This window comes from Vanrija pseudolonga, chromosome 4 (genome assembly GCF_020906515.1).
Source record: "Vanrija pseudolonga chromosome 4, complete sequence".
NCBI classification, from domain to species: Eukaryota; Fungi; Basidiomycota; class Tremellomycetes; order Trichosporonales; family Trichosporonaceae; genus Vanrija; species Vanrija pseudolonga.
This window is the reverse complement of record NC_085852.1, coordinates 1614403-1633695: the sequence shown is the minus strand read 5'-3', so window position 1 is coordinate 1633695 and position 19293 is coordinate 1614403. Positions and strand designations below refer to the sequence as shown.

At 63.0% G+C, this 19293-nt stretch overlaps 9 protein-coding genes across 9 annotated transcripts; 6 read left to right on the top strand and 3 right to left on the bottom strand.

The window, feature by feature from the left end:
* Window positions 1-459: 459 nt before the first annotated feature.
* On the top strand, window positions 460-1500 carry LOC62_04G005885 (uncharacterized protein; the record flags this gene model as incomplete). The annotated part of the gene is made up of 1 exon (XM_062772444.1): window positions 460-1500. The coding sequence occupies one exon, from the start codon at window positions 460-462 to the stop codon at window positions 1498-1500; it is 1041 nt and encodes a 346-aa protein (XP_062628428.1).
* A 985-nt stretch (window positions 1501-2485) lies between these two features.
* On the top strand, window positions 2486-3562 carry LOC62_04G005884 (uncharacterized protein). Its single transcript, XM_062772443.1, has 3 exons — window positions 2486-2601; window positions 2675-2979; window positions 3133-3562. The coding sequence occupies exons 1-3, from the start codon at window positions 2512-2514 to the stop codon at window positions 3512-3514; spliced, it is 777 nt and encodes a 258-aa protein (XP_062628427.1). The 5' UTR covers window positions 2486-2511; the 3' UTR covers window positions 3515-3562.
* Window positions 3563-3836: 274 nt separating this feature from the next.
* PLB1_1 (Phospholipase B1, membrane-associated) lies at window positions 3837-5605 on the top strand. Its single transcript, XM_062772442.1, has 10 exons — window positions 3837-4115; window positions 4170-4282; window positions 4326-4565; window positions 4601-4701; window positions 4748-4766; window positions 4801-4881; window positions 4931-4951; window positions 4985-5039; window positions 5075-5396; window positions 5445-5605. Exons 1-10 carry the CDS (start codon window positions 3928-3930, stop codon window positions 5523-5525), a joined length of 1221 nt encoding a protein of 406 aa, XP_062628426.1. The 5' UTR covers window positions 3837-3927; the 3' UTR covers window positions 5526-5605.
* On the bottom strand, window positions 5603-7655 carry LOC62_04G005882 (uncharacterized protein). The gene is made up of 3 exons (XM_062772441.1): window positions 7288-7655; window positions 6272-7230; window positions 5603-6235 (listed from the first exon to the last, which is right to left on the bottom strand). Exons 1-3 carry the CDS (start codon window positions 7483-7485, stop codon window positions 5626-5628), a joined length of 1767 nt encoding a protein of 588 aa, XP_062628425.1. The 5' UTR covers window positions 7486-7655; the 3' UTR covers window positions 5603-5625.
* Window positions 7656-8233: 578 nt separating this feature from the next.
* MSBP2 (Membrane steroid-binding protein 2) lies at window positions 8234-9269 on the top strand. The gene is made up of 5 exons (XM_062772440.1): window positions 8234-8335; window positions 8383-8398; window positions 8449-8781; window positions 8859-8952; window positions 9007-9269. The coding sequence occupies exons 1-5, from the start codon at window positions 8323-8325 to the stop codon at window positions 9214-9216; spliced, it is 666 nt and encodes a 221-aa protein (XP_062628424.1). The 5' UTR covers window positions 8234-8322; the 3' UTR covers window positions 9217-9269.
* A 53-nt stretch (window positions 9270-9322) lies between these two features.
* UMAG_12045 (Glucosidase 2 subunit beta) lies at window positions 9323-11244 on the bottom strand (the record flags this gene model as incomplete). Its single annotated transcript, XM_062772439.1, has 5 exons — window positions 11120-11244; window positions 10844-11071; window positions 10563-10805; window positions 10455-10514; window positions 9323-10404 (listed from the first exon to the last, which is right to left on the bottom strand). The coding sequence occupies exons 1-5, from the start codon at window positions 11214-11216 to the stop codon at window positions 9323-9325; spliced, it is 1710 nt and encodes a 569-aa protein (XP_062628423.1). The 5' UTR covers window positions 11217-11244.
* Window positions 11245-12049: 805 nt separating this feature from the next.
* Window positions 12050-14243, top strand: SPAC20G8.04c (putative electron transfer flavoprotein-ubiquinone oxidoreductase, mitochondrial). Its single transcript, XM_062772438.1, has 4 exons — window positions 12050-12425; window positions 12539-13389; window positions 13439-14117; window positions 14164-14243. Exons 1-4 carry the CDS (start codon window positions 12116-12118, stop codon window positions 14172-14174), a joined length of 1851 nt encoding a protein of 616 aa, XP_062628422.1. The 5' UTR covers window positions 12050-12115; the 3' UTR covers window positions 14175-14243.
* A 1286-nt stretch (window positions 14244-15529) lies between these two features.
* cwf20 (Pre-mRNA-splicing factor cwf20) lies at window positions 15530-16712 on the top strand. The gene is made up of 3 exons (XM_062772437.1): window positions 15530-15794; window positions 15847-16088; window positions 16135-16712. The coding sequence occupies exons 1-3, from the start codon at window positions 15550-15552 to the stop codon at window positions 16686-16688; spliced, it is 1041 nt and encodes a 346-aa protein (XP_062628421.1). The 5' UTR covers window positions 15530-15549; the 3' UTR covers window positions 16689-16712.
* Window positions 16713-16787: 75 nt separating this feature from the next.
* On the bottom strand, window positions 16788-18083 carry LOC62_04G005877 (uncharacterized protein; the record flags this gene model as incomplete). Its single annotated transcript, XM_062772436.1, has 1 exon — window positions 16788-18083. The coding sequence occupies one exon, from the start codon at window positions 18081-18083 to the stop codon at window positions 16788-16790; it is 1296 nt and encodes a 431-aa protein (XP_062628420.1).
* Between the last annotated feature and the right edge of the window lie 1210 nt (window positions 18084-19293).

The following is a 19293-nucleotide window of genomic DNA, read 5'->3' as shown; positions in this document are numbered from 1 at the left end:
TCTGTCGGTGCGAGCGAGGACGACGTCAGTGGTGGTGGTGGGGTTGGTGGCCAAATCGCGCAGCGCTGCAGTGCAGCAGCAGCAGCAGCAGAGGGTCTGCACAAGCGCCAAGGGTCCTTGGCTGTCGTGCATACCACACTTCAAGCTCACATACACACCATCTCCGACACACACCCATCCGCGAACACACAAAGAGTCCGATACACATATGACCTCGTCTCGGCAAGACCGACTCGACTCCCACAACCCCTTGCACTCTTCACACCATCTCACACTCTCACTCTCGGTACACCCGTCCCGCTCTACTTGTACCCCGCGCGTGCTTGGCAACAGCCCCAGACAGACATCAAGACGCGACGAGCTACAAAGCATTTAATTATCGCGCGTTGACGGCACCCAGCAGCAGCAGCAGATTTGTCAACACTGCCGCCCGCCGCCGCCAACTCGTCCACCACCACCATGGCCACCACCACTCGCCACCCCACAGTTCACGGGCCACCAACGCCCAGACTCGATCTACCACCACACACCCCACCCACAGGACCAGCACGGCCATACACTGTGCCCACTTCACTACCTACGCCTCCGTCGTCGATTCAAAAGTATTCGATAGACTTGCGACGAGCCATCAGCGCCAGGTTCGAGGCAGTTTCGCTTGCCGGCCATGACGCACGTCTTCCACCAGACGCGGCCCACGATCCAGACTATGGCTACGACGAGGACCCGTTCGACACGCGCGCAAAACTTCTTCTGTCACTCGGCGACCAGGACATCCCACCATTACCCAGTGGCGTTCGGCCGGTGCGCCGCGTCCTGTCCCTGGGCGACGACGACGGCGATGACGATGACCACCACCACCACAACCACAACAATAACCCGAGTGGCCACCCGTTGCGTAAGAGTCTTGAAGCACCGGCCGCTATCTCCTCGGGGCCGAATCCTCCGCCAAACGAGATGCGTCTCGACTCACCACCCCTGTCGCTACCACCGATGCGTACAGCGTTCACACGGCCGCGCTCCGTGTCAATGGTTTCGATTGCCTCGTCGTACGACGACGACGACGAGCTGATGGTCGACACGCCCGGATCCATGGTTAGCCTCGCTTCCGAGGCAAGCTTCGAGGCTGGCCGCGATTCCGACTATCTCGAGGCGTATGGCGAGGAGACGATCACGCGGACGCCACCGCGTCCACGCCCCTCGTCACGTCCCAGCTCGCGCCCCACGTCGATGCTCTTTGACACGGTCACCAACGCACTACGCCCCCTTACACAGCTCCCTGGTACGGGTAACCATAACCGTGTCCAGGCGCTCCAGTCGTCGCGACGCCCGACACTCGGTCGGAGGCAGCGCTCGCGCTCCAGACCATACCCCGACGCCACCGACCCCTGGGACGAAGCTACTGCCATGGGCCGCACTCCAAGTGAAACGATGATCCTGGCAGCTGGCTTTGCATCGCAGCGCGGCCGTGCGACGACGCGCTGCCCTGGTGGAGTCATCTAGAGGACATGAACGCTCGACCGCCGCGGCGGCGTACGTCGTTTCATCCAAAATCTTCTCTGAATGGGTTCAAGATGAGACAAGGCACATCGAGGGGGTGGGCCACCTGACTTTGTCATGTGCCCGCCGACCCGCCGACCTATTTCCCAACTTCCCCAACAAAGCGATGTGCACGGCTTTGCTTTGCGTGCACAGGTGTGCGCGTGTAGGCATGTGCATCGCCGTGGCCGGGCTTGGCTTGCCTGTCACCCTGCCGCAACGACGCGCAACGATGGATCGATCCACTTTTGCCTTATAGTTTTCGGGTCCCCCTTTGCGACCCTAACGCCATATACGACCTCTACGTTCTTCGGGCCCTGCTTTGAGCCGCCACCGCCGCGGTGCGCGCACTACATAATATCCCCCCCAACCTTGTTTTCTTTTGTGTTGTACATTGATATTCGTCTCCTGCACCTTTTTCGCACTGTGCATACCTTGCGTCATCCATGTAACGCCTGTAACGCTGTGAGATTCGTGGTCAAGCAGAGTGTGGCGGTGGCCGCGATGGGGTCGATTCGGAGATTACGACGAACATTTGGGAACAAGGTTGCGGAGTGGGACGCGCGCGGGCATGATCTCCATTGCGCGGGACGCTGCTCCAACAGGATCCAACTGGATCCAGCAGGAGGGAGAGGAGACTGCAGCCCAGAGGTGGCTCCAACACGGGTCATGATGCGTACGTACACTGGATCGATTGTGAAATTAATTGACCGAATGTGGCGAAGGCAAGGGTTGTGAGGTCATTGTGCTGACGGACGGACAGTGATGTCAACAAATGGCGGCGCGGGGTTGTAGCCAATGTCCGTGGGTCAACAGTCAGCGTCAGCCCAGCGGCCCAGCCGCCATTCCGCCCCGCCTCCACTCTGCGTCCACCCGCCGGCACGGCCCATGTCCGAGCAACCATCTCCAACGACCGACAACCCGGCAACTCATCAACTCGACCCGGCGACAACAACATCCACTCTCCCATCACTCATGCTTAAGACCGCACTCCAACGGCTGCCCTCGCGCGGACTGCACACCACTACCCCAGCGACTACTGACGCCGCGCAGGCCAAGCTCCAGGTGGGTGTCCGCGTTCATGGCTTCCTCCTCCTTCTCCCCAAGCCACCCCTCGCTCACACCCACACCCACACAGGACCTAATGACCAAGTTCAAAGACCCCAAGTCGCCGTTCTACCTCGCGCAGCAGCACGGCGAGGTGGGCCCCGCGTCGCCAGACGACCACACGGTCGCGCGCCCGCTCGCGGGGCAGGAGAAGCGCGCAGAGGGCTGGGCTCGCCCCGCGCCATCGTACCCCGACCGCACGCCGCTCCAGCCCCACATGAACCCCGACTACGACCGCGCGCGCGCGACCGCAAACGAGTGGTTCGACAGTAATGGCTTCGACCCGGAGGGGAGAGTCGAGATCCCTGTGCTGTGGGGCGACCAGGACATGTTCAAGTGGGTGGGGGAGTGGGGAGCGAGGCTAGAGCGGTTCAGCGGCTAGGCGGCTCGGGTGACTTGTTGCTTTTGAAGCTGTCCCCGTCCACTGTCTGCCACTCGGCCGTCCTGGCTCCGCGGCTCGCTGCGCCGGTACACGCTCACACACCGCAGACACGTCAACAACGTAAACTACCTCAAGTGGATGGAGGCGCAGCGCCTGCGCTGGTTTGAGAACCTCGGCGCCGACATTGGCACCGACACAGCAAAGGACTGGACCGGCGGCACCGGCACCGGCATCATCCTCAAGGACCAGTACATCCGGTACCGGCACGCCGTGACGTGGCCCGACGCCGTGCTGTGGGCCGTCAAGCCGCACGGCATCAACCAGGAGCGCGGCGAGTTCAAGCTCGCCCACGCGGCGTGGAGCCTCAAGGATAACCGCCTGTGCGCGACCACCGACTCGACGATCGTGCTGTTCGACCACGATAATACCCGCAGAGGCAAGATGACGGACAAGGTCAAGGAGGTGCTTGACAGGCGCGCAAAGTTGTAAGCGCTGCTACGCTGTTGTATTAGATGCCATGCATCGGTGTGAGGGGGGTTGGGGGAGGGGGGTAGGGGGGTTGGGGGAGGGGGGTAGGGGGGTTGGGGAAGGGGAGGGTGAGCGATGCGGCGCTGCCGGGGTTCGGCGCGGGCTGCTCGTCCGCGAGCGAGGGGGATGCCAGCGCGAAGCATACCTCTGCGAAGCCAGCCACGCATGCATGAAGCCTGCGTGGGGTGCCTCGTCGCGGTGGGTCGACAATGCTTGCCCAGTTGCGACCACCCATGCCGCCCACGACGTACCCGCCACATGATAGTGCCTTGTTCGGGGACCCCAGATACACCCAATCTCCCCATTTCGCCACCACCGGCCGAAGCCAAAACAACGTCGTCGTCGCTCCACTGCTCACTCTCCATCACACGACCATGCGCAGACTCGAGTTGCTGTCCCTCCTAGGCCTCGCCGTTGCTGGAGGCGCAGCCTCGCCACTCCCGCCACCCCGCCCGCCGACGAGCCCGCTGCCCAACCTGCCCGGCACCTTCGTGCGGTGGGACGAGATGGACCGGTGCCCCCCACTCGCGCCGCGGGCGACGCCGCGCTCCGCAGACGAAGTGTGCGTCGCTACGTCCCTCCTAAGGCCACGCTGAGCTGACACGACCCCACACAGCCGCCCAGACGACTTCACCGTGCTCATGGCGCTCGGGGACTCGATCACGGCCGGCTTCCTCGCGCGCTCGGGTGGCAACGAGGGCGGCAACGACCGGCAACACACCTTCCACAGTGAGCTACGAGACCCCCCCCCCCCCCCACAGCTCACACCCAGCACCGCTCGTGGCGGAAGAGTATCGCGGCGTGTCGTACGCGATCGGCGGGGACCCCGGCGCACTCACCCTCCCTTTCCTCTTCAGCCAGTACGCCAACACGAGCGGCGCGAGCACGGGGCACCACCCCCCGCTGGCGTGTCTCGCCGGCGTGGGGCAGTGCTCCCGCCACCCGGAGGGCGACGCGCTCAACGCTGCCGTGTCGGGGAGCATCGCGGCCAACCTCGAGTCGCAGGCGAGAGGTGGGTGCGTGGCGCGTGGGGCTAGCTGACACCAGAATACCTCGTGCCGGCGTATGAGGGCCTCCGGGCCGACACCGGCGACGATGACGACGACGGCTGGGCGTTCCTCAACGTCGGGATCGGCGCGAATGATATCGTGGGTGGCGAAACCCAGCTCAGAAGGTGCATACTGAACCACGCAGTGCGCCTTCTGCCTGTCTTGTGAGCTGTGTACCCCGGTCCCAGCTGACCCCAGCCGGCGTGTTTGGCCCCGGCACGCCCCAAGAGTTTGCCCAGGGTATCCGCGACGCCGTGCAGCTCGTGCGCAACCACGTCCGTGAGTCTGGTGGGAGATGTGTGCGACGACCACTGACACCAGCCCCCAGCCCGGCTCATCGTCAACATCAGTGCGTGTGCTCGCTGTGCTCGCTAACCCCCAGTGGGCGTCCTTCGCGTGTCGGCAATCTACAAGCTGACAGTCGACAACCCCTACTGGTAAGCTACCCGTTGTGTGGCCGAGCTGACGCCAGCGCCGGCCCATTCCGTCCCCCGCACCTCCCCAACCTGCCCCTCGAGTGCTCGTGCGCCATGCTCCCCGGCCCGCTGGGCGACTACACCCGCTCGCGCATGGACGACCTGAGCGACCGGTACGACGCGGCCGTGCTCGCGCTCATTGATGAGTGGCGCACCGAGGACGACCCGAGCTTTGCGGTCGTGTGGCAGCCCGGCCAGGCTATCGAACTCGCACATTACCCCATCACGGCGGTGTCGGACGTTGACTGCTTCCACCCCTCCGAGGCGGCACACCGCCGTCTCGCGGCCGGCGTGTGGAACCGCCTGACTATGGGCTTGGTGGGTCCAGCTTACCAGTACTGCAATCCCAGCTGACGCCCCTCCCAGGCCGACAAGGCCATCCCCATCACCTGGACCGAGGACATCTACGTCCGCTGCCTCGAGGACGGCGACCGTGTTGTGAGGTAGTGCCCTTGGCCGTTCTGTACACTAGTCTCGTTGTGTTCCCGCCGTGTTGTAAGCATATAGTATGTCTGTGCCACCAATGCCTTCCACACGCTGCATCTTTCTACTTGGTGACCACAAATGTGCCGTTGGTCTCGACGGCGGCGTCGACTCCGAGGTCGACCCAGCCGTCGTCCGTGGTGCCACCAAGGCGCTCAAGTACGGGCGGGCCGCGGACCCACAAGCGGCCAGCGTACGGGCTCGCGTCGCCGTTCTCCTTGGTGTCGGTGCCGGCGCCCTTCAGGAGCACCTCGACGTTGCTCGCCGGCGCGCCGGTGTGGCCGGGGCCGTCGGCGCCGCGCACGCGCTTGTAAATGTCGGGCACCTGCGTCGACTGGAGGTCGTAGAAGTGGGACGCGAAGATGGGGCCCGAGGACAGGGGGGACGAGTGCACGCGCGAGATGGGGAGCGAGAGGAGCGCCGCCGAAAGCGTCGAGAGCGCGGGCGACGGCGCGTCGTCCACAACAATAACTGCGCGCAGCGCGTCGCCCGCAATGCCGCCAAGCACGCCCTTGCGCACGCCGGCGAACACCCACTTGTCGGCAAACGTGCCGCGCGCGACGTAGCCCCCGCGAATGTTGTTGACCTGCTGCGCGCCCGCGATCGACGCGAGCGGGTGCGAGAGGAACTCCTCCTGCAGCTGGGCGATGAGGGTGCGGTGGTGCTTGGCCGTGCTGCGTGGTTAGCTTGGAGTGCAGCTGCTAACCTACAGGAAGAGAACCGTCGGCGCGGGCTGGTCGCCGGACGCGAGCGCAGCCAGCTCGCCAGCCACGTCCTCGTCCGCCGTGGCCTTCCACGACGGGACAGGGCTGCCGATGAGGCGGAAGCCGGCGCCACTCCAAACCGACGCCAGGGCGATGGTCATGCCGAACGGCGTGTCGATGCGCACGGCGCTAGCCACCACATCGCCATTGTGGCCCGCGGGCCGCTTGTCAGCCGGGAAGATGGACAGCAGACCAGCGATGCCAGCCGTCGCGTTCATGTGCGTGACCTTGACGACGTGGGGCTTCTCGCCAGCCTCGGGCAGGGACCAGAAGTACGAGTGGACGTCGGCGTAGGTCGACTTCTCCTCCTCGGCGGGCTCGGGCGCCGCCTCGGCCGCGTCCCAGATATCCTCCCACCACTTGACGGTGGCGCCGGCAGCCTTGGCAGCGGTAGCGTGCTTGCGCTCGACGTCGCCGACGATGAGGATGCCCTTTGCGGCAGACTTGAGCGCCGCGACCTGCGGGAACACGCTCTCGTGGACCACGAGCAGCGCCGGGGCGGGGTACACGTCCGACGCGAGCGCGGCATCCAGCACCGACGGGTCGGGCACGATGACGAGCGGCGCGCCCGGCTTGGAGGCCAGCGAGAGGAGGAGCAAGGGCAGCGCCGTGCCGGGCGAGGGCGGCAGGAGGGTGAGGATCGGGGTTGGGGACGCCGCGTTGCTGCTCAGACCGGGGAACACCGCCTTGAGGCCAAGGGGCACGAGGCGGACAATCTCGGCAAGGGCTTCAGACGTGAGCTGCGGGGTCAGTGGATAGTCGAAGCGAAGAAGTCCACCCACCGGCGTGTCGAGGATGACCCGCTGCGTGACCTTGAACTTTGGCTTGCCCGGCAGCGGGGTGGGCACAGGGACAGTGACGACGTTGTCGACGGTTTGGAGCTGGTTAGCAGGGCGGACTTGCAGCTGGGGGAGCAGTCAGCATCGCGCTGAGACACACGCCGCTTCGGCGCGCCGACTCACGGGCGTGTCCTGCCCCGTCGCCCAGGAGCGGTACACGGCCGACTGGCCCGCCTTGCGGACCTTGCTCGGCTCGGCCTGTCGCCCAAGCAGCAAGGTGTGGACTAGCGGGGTCGGGCTGGAGAAGAAACGATGGTACAGCGCCAGGACGGCGAGGACGGCCAGCAGCGCGAGGCTGAGGTTGTCGAGTTCGAACGCCATCGTGGGGAGGTGGGAGGTTGGGCGAGGTGTGCGTCGTCGAGCCCCCGTCGACAATGATCAATCTACTTATGCTCTTGCCGCCTAGAACGCTTCGGTGTCGTTCAGCGTGTCGTGCCTCCTGCTAGCTAGCTAGCCTGTTGAGGATTGTAGTGTGGTCGAGTGAGTGAGCGAGAGGCCAAGACCAAAGAACAAGTGCGATGTCGCGACGCCGTGTCGATGACGCAGCGGGCCGTGTTTCCATGTCGTCGTCCGATTTCGAAACCTGCAACTGGCCGAGCAACGCGGCGGCCGTAAGTGTACAGGCAGGCGGCACCGGGCTGCTTGCTGCTTGAATTCTTGTTTGCCTCGGAGGCTGCATGAGCAGGTGTACATGTCAGACGAGCCTGATTGTACCTCGCCGTGACGATAGCTCACTCGACGGAGTGTGCATACTGCTGGGCTCATGACGGCTTGCGCTTCTCGGGGCTGGGTAAACCGACACCCCTGCCTGCCCATGGGTGGTAGCGCCCCCTCCCTCGTCCGTCGTCCTGTCCGCTGGAACGGTAGCTCGCATGCAAGCCAGCCAGCCCGAGATCTACCTACCTAGCCAGCACGCCATGAGCATTCATCCACGGCAGGCCCAGGACAGCCCGCAGCCGCTCCCTGTCGCGTCCATTGTCCATCTGAGACGTCAGGACCCGGCGGGACCGGCACGACACATGTGTTGGGACAGGTACCGAGGTTTTGGCGCGAGCGAGCGCGTGTACGACGTCGCGTCGTCAAGACAAGTCGCTGCACACTACTTAACCAACAGCGTACCGCCTGTTCCACGTCACGAACGTACATTATCCCACCAACATGTCCGAGACTGGTGAGTCGCGAGGCGAGACGCATAGCAGTACGCTGACAACACGGCAGACCGCAAGCCAACGACGTGGGTTACCAGTTGCCGGCGGCACGGCGCACAGCTAACAACAACAACAGCAAGAAGTCGGCGCCCAAGGAGCCTGCCTCCTCCTCCGGCTCGATCCTCCCCCGCCTGCTCGTGCTGGCCATCTTCCTGCCCCTCCTCTCGCACTTCCTCACGGGCAACTACACGTTCTCGCTCGGCCCCGTCGTGCGGCCGTACATCAAGGCGGTGCGCACGCACCCGCTCAACCCGCTCGCGGCGCCGCAGCGCGAGTTTACGCTGCTCGAGCTCGCGCGCCACGACGGCGCCGACCCCAACAAGCCGATTTACATCAGCATCAAGGGCCAGGTGTTTGACGTGTCGGCCAACCCCCGCGTGTATGGCAAGGGCGGCGCGTACAACATGATGTGGGTGGGCGTGAGCCGGCCTCCGCGAAGGGGAGGTCGGCGATATCACGGGCGAGGAGGACGCTGACACCCCGCAGGGCCGGCCGCGACGCGTCCCGCTCGTTCGTGACGGGTTGCTTCCAGACGCACCTCACCCACGACCTGCGCGGCTTCACCGACCAGGACATGGCCGTGAGTGGCTGGGCCAGGGTGACGCCGTGAGCACGCTCGCTGACGCTCGCGTAGTCGCTCGACCACTGGGTCAAGTTCTTCACAGACTCGGACAAGTACCACAAGGTCGGCACCGCCATCCTCCCCCCGATCCACCCCGACACGCCCATCCCGGCCGGATGCCACGACGCGCAGGAGAAGGCAGAGGAGCGCCACGGCCAGAGGCCCCAGAACAAGCCTGCCGGTCACGGTGCTGGCAAGAAGAACCCGCACGGCGGGCGCTAAACAACCCACTGCTCCACCTGCACCGCTCTGCTCTCTGGCAATGTATGCATGTCATGATTATGTCTAAGTCTACAGCGGGGCGTGTGTGGGTGGGCGTGCGGTGCCCTCACAGCTCGTCCTTGGACGCGCCGGCGCCGGCGGCGACCTGCGACGCTGAGGCCGGAGCACCCGCCTCGAGGGGCAGGCAGAGCGCCGGCGTCGTGCCGCGGAACAGGTACTCGCACTTTTCTGGCTCGGTGACCGACGTGATCGAGTTGACGGTGCCGCACGTCAGGTCGAGCGTGACTGAGCGCATCGGGCCGTTCCAGCAGCGCGCGCCGTTCTGGTACTTCTGCTGCGTGTAGTACTCTGGTGAGCCCGACTCGGCTGTGCCGTTCCACGACGTAAATGAGCCGAGGTGGTTGGACGAGTGGTCCTTGTTGCTCTTCTGCGTCGCCTTGCCAAAGAAGCATAGCTCGTACGTGTAGTCGCCAGCGACCGTGTCGATACACGTTCCGTCGAGCTTCTTCCACTCGCCCTGAGGGCCAAACGAGCCGTCCGAGAGCTTGTCGAGCGTGCCCTGCGAGCTTGAAATGTCGTTGTGGAGGTTGTTGAGCTCGCGCTCAGCAGCGTGGAAGCGCTCACGGGCAGCAGCAACGTGCGGGCCGTCGCTGGTGCTGTGGTGTGACTGTGCCGCCTTGATGATGCCAGCGGTCGTCAGCCACGACACGACCGTCTCGCGCGCAGTGTCATAGTAGTCGAACAGCGAGTCGGGGATGTACTCCTCCAGGCGGTACAGCAGTCCGCCCTCGTCTTCATAGTCGTCGCCGTCATCAGAAACCAGCAGCGACTCGAGGTCGGTCTGCTGCAGGCGGATGATTTCGCCCTCGTCCATCGGGACCTCGAGGTCGGAGCGGTACAGGTTGAGCTTCTGCGTGGGCTCGGCGGGAGCTTGGGTCTCCGCCGCGCCTTCCGTGCCCTCTGTCGTAGTCGCCTCCTGGCTGCCCTCTTCGGCCTCGGCACGCCCAATCAGCTCCTTGTAGCGGATGACGGCGTGCTTGACGGCCATGTCCTGGCCGTTAGGGTTGTAACCCTTGGACAACTCCTCGAGAAGGTCGAGCACGGTCTGCAGGTCCTCGTGTGTGCGCTGCTGCTGAATCTGCACAGCGGCCAGAGCTTGGCGGTGCTTCTCGACACTCTGGTAGAGGGCTGGGGTGTGTTAGTTGCTGAGAATGTACGGGGAGCGACGAGCAACTCACGCGTAGCCTTCTTACGCTCCATCTCGTCGCGGCTCTGCGACTCGGCCCGTTCCAAAGCCTCTGCCGCGGGTCAGTCGCTTCCATAACAGCGAGTCACACCATACTCACGACGCGCCTCCTCCACCTTTTGCTCGCGCTCTGCAATCTCCGCACGCTTGTTCGCCAGCTCTTCCTCGAGGCGCTTCTTCTCCTTGAGTGCAAAGTTGACGTAAGTCGAGCGGATCTTGGCGCCTGTTCTCCTGATCTTGGTCTCGAACTCGACGCGCTCGCGGTACTCGCGCGCGATCTGCTCGCAGTTGTTGGGGCATGCGCCGGACTGCCACTCGTCCGAGCCGTCACAGCATTCGGGGTCTGGAGGGTCAGCGGCTGCCGCTGTGTAGGTTACCCACCGCAGATGCCGTCGTTGACGCGGCTGCTCCTCACGCGGCCGGGAATGTGGCCCTTGTTCTCGCAGTAGAACCAGGCTCCAGGCTTGCCCTCGCACGCCGATGTGCCAGGCTCGTCCGAGCCGTCCGGGCAGTCGCAGTACTCGTCGTTGACGGACGAGAAGGGAATGACCTTGTCGCCAGACAGGCAGGTGAACGTCTTGCCCGAGGAAGGGACGTAGCGGTCGGCGACTGGGGCGGGAGTCAGTTGTCCATCGATGAGGGCGCAGCTGCACTCACCGGCTGGGTCGACGCCACGGACGTCGCTTGCGGCTGCAGCTGAGCTGAGCACTGCCAGCACTGAGAAGAGGCTAGTGACCGAGCTGAGCGCCTTCATTGCGGCTTGTGCTGTTTTGTTTTTGCTGTAGAATGGACCTAGAGTGCCAACTCGAGCGCGTTCATCGCGCGTCAGTCACCTCTCTCCACCCCCTCATCGCTTGACACGACGACGCGGGGTACAAAGCGGGAGCAATGCAACGCGACGTCATGAGAAGTATCAGGAGGGATGATATAAAGTCGACCACGCGAGAGCCATGCATATATCATGCGCGCTGCACGCGACGCGACAGAGGCATGGTTACGCGCGAGGCGCGAGGGCTGCTGACCGGCTGGCGGGCCTCTTCCACGGCCGCCCTCCGTTATCACACGACGATGGAACTGCTCCGCGCCTGGGCATTGTTCGCTAGGCTGGCTGGGGTGCTGTGGGGTTGCAGTCACCATGTCGGCGGTATGTGGGAGTTGTGGGCGACGACGCGACAACGGCCGTGGGGCTGCGCGGCAGACGGGGGGCCAGCAACTGGGGGCAGCAACTGGGGCAAGCTCGGCACGGAGCCACGCCAATGACGAGGCAGGACATGATTGCCGACGGGATCAGAGTTTTGGGAGGAACAAGTCCTGTTAGCGCTGGCTGTGAGCTAAGCGGTTAGAGGTCATTGCCGGAGTCGCCCGTAGGCTGCCTGCCCTGCATGCCTTATGCGACTCGGCTCGAGTAAAAGTCGTCGCAGATGCGAAGGCAGGCAGGACAAGACCCAGGCTGGCCCCGGATGCCCGGAGTTCAAGCTCCGTCCAAGTTCCTAGCCTGCCTACCACCATTCGGCTAGATGTCATTGGCCGAGGCCCGCATTCCAAGCCAACTCCGCAACACCCATGGATACCAAGTGCCGAGACTGACCTCACCACTCACTTTGCAACCACTCTCCATCTCACACGCCGCATCACACCGCACAAGCACAAACAATGGTGTCCATCCAGCGCTTGGTCGGACCATCGAGGACAGTTGTCGCGGCCGTCGCACGCCGCCCAGCTGCCAGGCCACCAACCACCACCCTCTTCTGGGCCACACGACAGGCGCGTCGCGGCTACGCATCCGAAGCCGAGGAGCCCTTCAACCCCGACGAGGTCGAGCGGGCCACTGACGAGGCCGATGTGGTCATTGTCGGCGGTGGTCCCGCCGGTCTGTCGGCTGCCATCCGCCTCAAGCAGCTCGCCAACGATGCTGGCAACGAGGAGTTCCGTGTCATTGTCCTTGAGAAGGCCTCGGAGCCCGGTTAGTCGGACAAGTGGGAACGCCGGCGCCGAAGGGAAAAAATCCCAACTCGGCGTCGCGCGACCGCCCGCCCAATCAATAACGATGAATGCCGCTGACTCGCGCGCGTACAGGAAACCACATTCTCTCCGGTGCTGTTCTTGAGCCCAAGGCGCTCAACGAGCTCATTCCCAACTGGGAGGAGCTCGGCGCGCCCCTCAACCAGCCCGCGCTCAAGGACTCGATGAAGTTCCTCACCAAGGGCATGTCGATCCCCATGCCTCACCCTCCTCAGATGAGCAACCACGGCAACTACATTGTCTCGCTCTCGCGTGTCGTTGCATGGCTCGCCGAGCAGGCCGAGTCGCTTGGCGTCGAGGTCTACCCCGGTTTCGCTGGTGCCAAGGTCCTCTACACCGAGGACGGCAAGGGCATCAAGGGTGTCGTTACTGGCGACGTTGGTCTTGACAAGAACTTCCAGCCCAAGGACTCTTACGAGCCTGGTATGGAGTTCCACGCCAAGGTCACCCTCATTGCCGAGGGTGCCCACGGCTCCCTCTCCAAGGAGATCCAGAACAAGTTCAACCTTCGCGAGGGCAAGGACCCCCAGACTTACGGTCTCGGTGTCAAGGAGGTCTGGAAGGTCAAGGACGAGAACTATGAGCCCGGAAAGATTGTCCACACCATGGGCTGGCCCTTGACCGCCAAGACGTACGGTGGTTCGTTCCTCTACCACATGGAGGACAACATGGTCACTCTTGGTCTTGTCGTCGGTCTCGACTACGAGAACCCCTACATCTCGCCCTTCCGCGAGTTCCAGCGCATGAAGCACCACCCCGAGATCGCCAAGGTCCTCGAGGGCGGTGAGTGCATTGCCTACGGTGCGCGTGCCCTCAACGAGGGTGGTCTCCAGTCGATCCCCAAGCTCTTCTTCCCTGGCGGTGCCCTCATCGGCTGCTCGGCCGGTTTCCTCAACGTGCCCAAGGTTAGTAGCGCGGCGAGGTGACAAACAGCGCACGGCTGACACGCCCCAGATCAAGGGTACCCACAACGCCATGAAGACGGGTATGCTCGCCGCCGAGGAGGCGTACAAGCAGATCACTGAGCGCGGAGAGTCCGAGTCGGAGGAGCCCATCGACATGTCGGGCTACGAGAAGGCCTTTGAGAACTCGTGGGTGTACGACGAGCTCAAGGAGGTCCGCAACCTCCGCCCCTCGTTCCACAACCCTCTCGGCATCTGGGGTGGCATGGCCTACTCTGGTCTCGACTCGATGATCCTCAAGGGCCGCGTGCCCTGGACGTTCCACCACCCCAAGGAGGACTACGCCGCGACTGGCAAGGCTGCCAACTTCCAGGAAATCGACTACCCCAAGCCCGACGGCAAGCTTTCGTTTGACATTCTGACCTCGGTCGCCCGTACCGGCACCAACCACGCCGAGAACCAGCCCGTCCACCTCCGTCTTCCCAACACCCCCGGCGCCCGCGCCAAGCACACCGAGGTCAACGTGACCGAGTACGCTGGTCTCCTCGGCCGTGTCTGCCCCGCCGCCGTCTACGAGTACCAGGACGCCGAGGGCGCCGAGGTCGACGCCGTTGGCAAGAAGTTTGTTATCAACTCCCAAAACTGCATTCACTGCAAGACTTGCTCCATCAAGACCCCCACGCAGGACATTACCTGGACTGTTCCCGAGGGTGGCGGTGGCCCCAAGTACAGTGAGTAGAGCAGACTTGACGCTTGAACACAACTGACATCCCCCAGCCATCACCTAGATTGTCCCCCGATGTGTCTTGAGTTGTCAGCATGTCTATTATTGTGCATATGTTAGCTTAGCAGTTCGAGTACGGGGGGGCAAGGCGACGAAAGGCCGATACGGACTGACTGCTGCTGATGGACCTGACGGCGGAGCGGGCTGGCGGACAAGTAAGCGCCGTGCCGCGAGTCGGGATTTGGACACGCCGCCGCCCGAAACTGATAACGCCACGCATGTGCGGACCTCCGCGGGCCGTCAGGCGCGTGCGGGGCGGCGATGACTCGAGTACGATGGCGCACGCGCACACGCCCATTCGAGTCGGCATTGGCGAGCGCAAGACGCACCGAGGTGGCGTGGCGGACCTAGCCGGTCGGGTGGGCGCCGTCATCGGTATTCGGAGACTCCGTGCTCCGTGGGCGGAGAAGCTGGAGTTACACTTTCAGCGTGGATATCGGGGCTGCAGTGTTGTGGGGTGTGCGTGTGGGTCAACGTCATGCTGTAGGGACACTCTGTAAGATCTGCGTGTACCTCCAGCGCCACGGTGCGGCCGGGTTTGGGTGTGGCTCGGGTTCGGCATCACTCGTGGCTCTCACTACCGCCTGTGTCTACCACTCGACGTCTCTCTCCATTGGACACGTAATGTGGATGAAACAAACGAATAGAAAGTGGTTTGCTACTTGTCTTGGAGGATATCGATACCACGTAGAATGCGCGTGAGAGGATAACTCGCACCCGAGAAGACGAGAGCTGGCGTTGGGGCCTTCTGGTCGCGGCTTTGAACCCACGCTTCCGAGGTCCCATCCTCTTCCCAAGCTAGGAGGAAGGAGAGAAGATAAATAAAGCCAGTGTCCGAGTAATGATCCTGGTACATGAGTTGGTGGAGCAACGGCAATGCACAAACAGACATCCTGGCGATATGGACAGCCCACAGGTCCCAAGCCTAACAGAGCATGAGCAACGCGCCTCTAGGAAACCAAGTTCCGTGTTTACGGGAGACACGAGCTATGTATTATAATCTACTGGAACGAGCAGTGTCTCAAGTGCTCGGCGGGGTCTTCATATCGTCGAGTTCGATCCGGGCAGACATCATCACTGGAAGAGAACGAAGTAACCGTCCAGCTTGTGCACAGTCGGCCTTGGCCTTCCCACCCCACGCACGCTACCATGTTTCTCCGCACCAGATCCCAGCGACATGCATATCCTGCCCTAAGCCCCCATGCTCGCGAGTGCCGTAGAGACTGAATCAACAAGCGAACGACAACAAGGCGCCGCGAGGTGCCACGCGCCTGTCCGCCGCGGGGCGCCGCATCGCCACCAACCAGCACACAACACGAAATCTCGCCAACAACTCAAACTCTTTGCCACCATCCACCATCCATCATCCACCACCAACCATGTTACTAGCAAACTACGGCTCGGACTCGGACTCGGACAACGAGTCGGGCCCGTCGTCGCCGCCCCCGGCGCCCAAGGCGCCCGCGTCCGCCGCCGCAAAGGGCAAGCGTAAGGCGCCGATCAAGATCACGCTCGACCTACCCAAGCCGTCGTCGTCGAACGGCGACGACGAGCCCAAGGCAAAGGAGAAAGCCGCTGCGCCGGCCCCGCCCGCGAAGAAGGCCAAGATTGCTGGTGCGGGAAGGTACGTGCCACCTGCCGAATTGTTCGCTGAGCTAGCTGACGACCCCGCGCAGCTCTTCCCTCCTCGGCATGCTCCCCCCGCCAAAGCGCAAGATTGCGACCACGGCCCCCTCCAAATCCTCCCTCGCGGTCAACAAGTCCATGGCGGCCAAACCCGCGCCTGTGGCTGCGCCTGCGCGCGCACCGTTGCCAGCGGACGACGACTCGGACGACGAAAAGCCGGCGCTGATGGTCCCCGCTGCGCTGAAGCGGGGCGCGAACAAGAAGGACGAGGCGTTGGACCTGTTCGGTCTCGGTGAGTCACGCGGTCGTGCATTGTGCTTGTTTTGCTCACGCCGCAGCGGAAGCACCAGCACCCAAGCCCAAGGTGGCTGCCACCACGCCCCGCCCGCCGACCGTGTCCGCCGCGCCGGCGGTCGCCGACTTTGTGCCGCCCGAGCCGACCGCACACGACCCCTACCCAGGCTACTACCAGCTGCCGTCTGGCGCGTGGGCTGCGTACGACGCAGCGTACTATGCGTCGTTTTTCGCGCCGGCCGAGTCGAGCGCCGACGCCGCCAAGGCGGAGGAGGAGCGCGCGCTCGCCGAGGGCCGCGTCGGGCGGCACTGGAAGGACCTGGCCGACGGGCGCGCAGACGTCGTCGACGTCAATGTTGGCTCGAGCCTCGACGCCGCGCGCAGGGCAGAGGAGCTCAAGGCCAAGCTCGTCAAGCCCAAGCTCCCTTCAGACGAGTTCGAGTACGAGGCTATCGGGCAGACAAAGGGCCTTGCCGCCGACCGGCACCAGCTCACATCGCTCCTCCACTCGGCTTACTCGCAGCGCGACGAGCTCGAGGCCCGCATCCAGCAGAACAAGAAGAACATGCGCATGGCGTCGCAGAAGTATGGCTTCTGAGGGTGTCTGTCTATAGGCGTCGTGCTCCGCATCATTGTACTTCTTTGCTATTGATACATTCAACATCATTAGACAACATTACTAATCTATCGTCGACAACTACTGCTTGCCCTCCATGCGGTCCAGCTCGCGACCCGCACGGCGCTTGATCACCTTCCACACAAACTTGCGTGTCCGCGCAACGTCGGCGACACGCTCACGCGCCTCCTCAATCCTCTCCTTGTACTCGTTGCAGTCGGCCAGCAGCTCCATGATTCTCTCAATCGCGTCGTCGACCGCGCGCTGCTGCGTGCCCAGGTCAAGGTTGTACTTGATCGACTGGGCCGCAAAGCCATGGGCACGCTGGTGCTGTTGCAGCTGCGCGTTGGGGTCTGCGTTGAAAGTGATGCCAGTCGGGCAGGTGAAGATGCGCTGGAGTGGTGTAGGCTTGGGTGGTGCTGGCGCGTCAGGCTCGGCCGGGTAGGCGGCACCTGGAGGGGTGACAGTGAAGTGGATAGTGGGAGGAGGCTGATTCTGGAGAATCTCCTGTGTAACTCTCCAGAGGTTGTCCGTGTCCGAGACGTGGGGGAGAGGGGGAATGAGCTTGTCGTAGTCGGCGTCGGTCAATGGCTGGCCGTTGGCAGGGGTGCCGTCGGGGTGGCCGTTGGCTGCTGGGGCGTCACCGTTGGCACCCGCATGGCTGCCATTGGCATGGGGTTGGGATGGCTTCTTGCGGCCCTCGGCGACGTCGCGATCTCTAACGCGAAGGACCTCACGCAGACGGCCAAGAGCCTGCATGAGGCCCTTCTCGCCTTCCAGCAGGTCAGCCGCAGTTTGCTGCAGTCCACGCTCCATGGAGTCGTCGCCGAGCGAGTAGCGCATCGCCGGGCTCGTGACAATGTCGAGGTAGCTCTTGGGGATCGAGAGCATCGGCGCCAGCTCCATAGTCGTCATGGGCGGTGATGGGCTTGAGAGGTGAGGGAGCTCAAACTCCTTCTCCTCGGCGCGTTTCCGCTTGCGTTCGCGGCGGTTCGCCTCAGAGTCGACAATGTTCTGCGGGGGCGCAATGCCCAGTTCGGCCGCCGACTCGGGAAGGAGCTGCTCCAGGCAGAGCTCCAGCCTCTTGCGAGTGCGCTGCTTGCGCATCGACGCCTCGTACGAAGGTCCCCAGGCGCAAATCTTGCCGTTCCGGATCCAACGCGCGCTGGGATCCAGCTTGTTGCCAGAGTTGGTGACAAAGTCGGCGCTCACATAGTCGATGGGGAGCGAGTCGGTCGACGACACTGGCGATGGGGGGTCGTAGTAGGCAGGCTGGTCCATGGACGGGAGGACCTCAATGTCCGCCTGCTTGACAACCTTCTCGCGACGCGACGAGTGCGAGCTGTAGCGACCCGAGGGGTCGGCGTGGGGAGGCATCGTGTCGAATGTGTCGTGTCAAGCTATGCCTGTCAGCTATGCCCCAAGTTTGTTTTCCAAGTTGAGATGGGGAAGAAAGAGAGATCATAAGATAAATAAGCGTTGATAGGTTTTGTCGTCACCGCCCGAAGGCGTGCAGATATTGTTCACAGTTTTAAAATCATTTCGGAGGAGAATGGGACAATGGGATGAGGTGGTGGGACGACACTCACTGTACAGCTACACTTGGTCGGACGGATTACAATACAGCCATGTAAGGGGCCGGTCGAGGCTGTGGTTGGTCAGTCTCGGCTTCTCATCCGGCAACGCGAGAGGAGCTGAGAGAGGAGATCATTCGTTTGGAGGTTGTAGTCACGCCCTCCGAAGAGGATCCTACATATGCTTGTCAAAATTTACAGTCTAATCATGAAGATGGGTGATGGTGGGAGTGATGGGTGGGGGGTTTGACCGTCCAACGACAGCACGACACTTACCTGCAACCAACGGCGCTCTTTGCCTCTCGCGATCAAGATCGAGGAGTCCAACCCTTCTAACGCGTCAGCATACATCCATTGCGCAGTGACAAGGTGGATGGGATGGGATGGGCATCATAAATTTGGGTATAGATAGATTGAGTCGTCTTATGCCCCGAAGGACATCTCGAGTAGCGATTCTTTTGGATAATCACGCGCGTGGGAGGAGGGGGAGGGGGACTTGGAGCTCGGTCACGGCTACTCACCAAACTTGGACTGGGTTGAGGATGTGGTGCTTGTAGCAGCACCCCTGTGAAGGGGGATGGAGAGAAGTTTGTTGAAGGAAAAGGTGCGAGGTATAAGAAGGGGGGGGGGAAGACAGAGCCAGCAAGCAACAAGGAGCAAGCAGACAGTTCAGGACAACACCGAGAACGGGGGTGGGTGCGAGCCAGACGGGAATAAAACCGTGTGCCTCCGAGCGTGGCAGTGGGGGGCGGCCTGGAGGGTGGTGGAGGTTTGTAATTGACCCCTGGTTTGTTTATGACGCGGCCAAGACGGGGGGGACAATAGACTTGTCATGAGATAGTGTTTAGCAGGGTTGGATTGTCCCGTCACAACTACACCCACTACCCACTACTCGTCACGTCAGGTGCTCAAGTGGGGAGCAACCACCGACAACGACGACGGACAGACTGACGGACGGACGGGCGAGCAACGAGCAAGCAAGCAAGCAAGATGGACACATCACTATCCCACGG